The sequence below is a fragment of the Sinohyriopsis cumingii genome, chromosome 10, assembly GCF_028554795.1.
Source record: "Sinohyriopsis cumingii isolate HCF-2022 chromosome 10, ASM2855479v2, whole genome shotgun sequence".
Taxonomy (NCBI): Eukaryota; Metazoa; Mollusca; class Bivalvia; order Unionida; family Unionidae; genus Sinohyriopsis; species Sinohyriopsis cumingii.
Window position 1 is genome coordinate 102,676,083 of NC_142970.1, and position 4,125 is coordinate 102,680,207.

General features: G+C 35.5%; 1 protein-coding gene across 1 annotated transcript; it reads left to right on the forward strand.

The window, feature by feature from the left end:
- Positions 1-283: 283 nt before the first annotated feature.
- On the forward strand, positions 284-3,115 carry LOC149790738 (uncharacterized). Its single transcript, XM_089972791.1, has one exon. It carries the CDS (start codon positions 581-583, stop codon positions 905-907), a length of 327 nt encoding a protein of 108 aa, XP_089828917.1. The 5' UTR covers positions 284-580; the 3' UTR covers positions 908-3,115.
- The last annotated feature ends 1,010 nt before the right edge of the window (positions 3,116-4,125 follow it).

Here is a 4,125-nt window from a genome sequence, read left to right on the forward strand (position 1 = left end):
TTAGTCTAACTGATAGTTTTGGCTAACAAAGCCAACTGATTGATTCATCTCAGTAAGAAACCTTTCCAAGAAAACACATTGTTTGATAGCAACCTATCCCCACTTTAAAATTTGCTTAGTAATGTACAGTAACAAATCCTACTCAGCTGTCGGCTTGTGGTCATCTTCAAAATACGTTCTTACGGTATGTCATATTTGTACCTGAAGTCGACATCCTCGTGGATGTGTCAACTGTCATCAGCAATTTTCAGAATTCTTTAAATTAAAACATATTAATTGTACTATTTTCTGCCTCCATACTGGCTCATTTTTGGGATATAGTTCATTATTCGCCAGATAACCAGAGAGATAGTCACCCCAAGCTGAAAGCAAGCGTTAAGTATTACTGTACACTAAATATACAATCACGAGCTGCCTCTAGGCGCATATTGGATTTATTCAGTGCGCCTGCGTAGCTACCACGCCCCAGCTGTTTCACATCTTACCAGTTCATTTACAAAACCTGTTGTACAGTATTTAGGAGTCGTGAAAGTTGGTGATTGTTTGGAGTATAAGTATACTGTAAGAAGAGGAAACAAATATGTCTGGCGAATTTCAGCACGGATTGTGTGGATGCTTTGATAATTTTGGAATATGCATTATTTCATGGTTTATACCATGCTATCAATTTGGCAAGAATGCCGAAGCAGTGGGAGAAAGCTGCCTTCTTTGCGGGTTAGGGATCATGCTTCCAGTGGTTGACGTCTTCCTAGGGGCTATAGTTCGTGGCAAAATAAGGGAGTCAAAAGGAATCCAAGGGAGCTTCATAGGAGACTTACTGATGTGGTGTTGTTGCCCTTTCTGTGCACTTGTACAAGAGGGACAAGAAGTTCAAGGGATGACCCCGCAGTCTATTGCAAGACAGTAAGATTGGAACTTTTGTGAAACTAACTACAATATTTTCCAAAATTGCTGCAACATGTATACCTTCTCGGTAAGTGAATACTGCATATATGAAAATGTACACCGTGATTGTTTCTGTGTGAGAATTCGGACTGGATTACGTACGCTCTTTGCAAGTTTTCCATATATTGGACTTTGTTTTGAACTGCTGGAATATCTATCTATATTATCTATAACTGTTTGTTTCTACGTACGCAGCTGGAGAAAAGTTAAGGCATACATTGGCAGTATTCGTGGATTTCAGTGAGAAATACATTTTGACTCCGAATTTATGCATTGACTTAAATTTAATAAATAAATTGAATAAGATGATGTTAAAGAGATCAAATTTTATATTGCTCGAGCATTTCTTGCTTTTCAATCAGTTTTTCACGGAATATAAAATACAAACGCTTTGCTTTGAAATAAATGTGAGGTACTGCCAACAGGAATTTTTCTGCAAGCTGTTAAGCTGTAGACGATATTTGACCTAGATGTTAAGTACCAAAGGTCAGGACAAGGCGGCTACCTGACAAGCTCTTAAACTGTTACAAACACTGTCTGCAGGGTTGATGGAGCCAATCACGATTCAAGATTAAACTCTTCACTCCAAGAAACCTTCATAGAGCTCCTCCGTAATGCGTACTCATGGCAACGAGACCGGGAATATAAACCAATCATCGACAAGAATAGAAGAGAAACCGAGAAAGCTTAACTTCGAGGGTGAAATACTTCCGGTTTTCTTTTGTCCACTCGTATTGGAAATCTCGAATTTTTGTTTAGGAGAAATGAAAAAGAACAATAAAAGAAATTAACGAAAAGTTAATCCAGGTGGGATTTAATTTAAGACGCAACACATTCCGAAAACGAAAGCCACCGTTTTCATTTAACATTATTTTAGTAACATTAGATAACGAATACAAACAGATGAGAAACAAACGCCGTTGGAGTTCTATTAAACAACTTTTGAATCAAACGAGGACATTTTCTTAGTTTGCCGTGAAATTCTGGGTTTTGGATTGTAATTTAATGACCAAAATGTGTTATGTACTCGAAGATCGATTGATAATATACAGATAGTGCTGGTGTTATTAAATAATATAGTGACGCAAGTGCCTAAGCCTTAAACAAAATTTACCATCTGTATGGAAACCGATTTTGGATAAAAATGACTGGTGTGATTTTACTTCACCGAGCATAGACATTTAACTCAGTTGATTTCTGGTTTTTGATAGGATTGTTTCATGTCAGTTGTTTATTGGACAACCAATAATTTATTTTTCTTTTGATAAACTGCTTGGCAAAATAAAAGTACGGTTCATTTCATACTTAATACTGAACTTAATTGTTTAATTCAAACGTTTTCGAAAACTTCATTTCATTGTGCAGATGTACAACGGCAAGATATAGTCGTTTCCATTACGACAATCTGATATAAAAAATATAGTTGCCAAATCTAGTACGCCAAAAAGAAAAACGGGGGAGGGTGCATTATTTTCGATATTGGCCAGCTTTGCTTAGACAGTGATTCTCGTAGCTAAATTTGTTTCGTATTAGATACTAGTATTTTCTATGTAGATTCAACATTAGTGTATAAATGCATTTAGTTATTTCTCATCCTATCATGTCAAAACAAATTGTATAACCATTTTACCTTTAAGTGTGATGTACTTCGTCACTTTCTTTTCACTGCCTTTTTGAGGAAATAATATTGCTGAAAACGAAATAAACTCTATTTCTAGTTTATATACGGGAAGCATAGTCTGGTAACAACAACCGTGACAATTCTTTTCGTTTTTATTCCATTAATACTTAATAATAGCCATCGTTCTTCCGTCAGTTCATGTAGTCAGTAAGTATTTGACATTTTGTGATGTCGTAAGCAGATCAAACTAATGTTCATTTCAGTATATTAGTTAACTGACTACTTTGCAAATTAATTTATAGTATGTTAGCAAATAATCAATTTCCCTTTCACGCACATGGTTGCCGTATTTTATTTTTAAAAATTACAGTATTTCAAAGGCACCTGTTTGTATCAAAAGTAAGCTTTTCCGAAAACAGCCCAGGTATGTTGGATTATCCTCAAGCCAAAGACAACAACTATATGCATATCGCCATTGACGAACACGTAGTCATTTTTAACATCAAATATTATTTTCACTCTTATGTTCTAATACAAATTATACGCTTTCTTTGCAGTTAGATGTTTTCTTTCATTTTCTCATGCACAACACATATCCTGCATTCAACAGTTTTTATCCGTAACAATTTTTCTTTTCTTTTTCTGTCTACAGATTGAAGCATCAGGTTTTCCTCATTGATTCTCGTGAGACTGAATTTTTGGCCTGTATTTTATTATCGACAATCTTCTTCTTCTTCTTCTTCTTCATGAATGTAACCAAGATGAACTAGGGTTTAAGTATGAACTCACCATTCATAGAAGAGTGAATATGGTGATTTGTCCCTGGGAAGGGCAATTTACTCCACTTGCTTCGTCACTAAATTAGAAACCACAGTTGCTTGTCGTAAAACGCAAACCATATCAAGTATGCACATTACGCCAATCCTTGCTTAGAAGGTGATACCGTAATCGTTCAGTTGACAGAGCGTTAGGTCGAACTAGACATCACACGAAGTCTGTGATGTTGTAAACAAAAATTGGGTTCAGTATCCACCCAAGACAGCTCGGGTCTACCGCCTGTGTTTTCTCTTCGGAAAGGCTCCCATTTATTTTAGAGTTGCCAGATACGAAAGGAGCATTTGTTTTCTTTGTGCCCAAGTTCATTTCGTTTAGAAAAGAAAGAAAGTGGGCGTGACCTAGGACACGATATTAACACACCACTGCGTTCAAACATTCCTATTTTCCTGGTAGGATTTGATATCACGCGGTTTAGCTATAGATAGTGCACAATCACGATTTTTTACTGACTGATTCATGCATGCTGAAAGTGTAGAAAAATAATTTATTTCTTCCCTGAAAGAAGAATTATATGAAATTATAGTTAGTTGAATCAGATGGACGGTTGGATAGATCAATTTAAAAAAAAAAGTATAATATGTCATCACGTGCCAGAGTAGATATTTTATCACGTTTGATTTAAACTGGATACTTACTCCTTGTTTTCGTTAGAAAGAATAATACTAAAACTATATTAAAGTGTTTGAAGCAATAATAACAATAACAGTAACAATAATAAAATA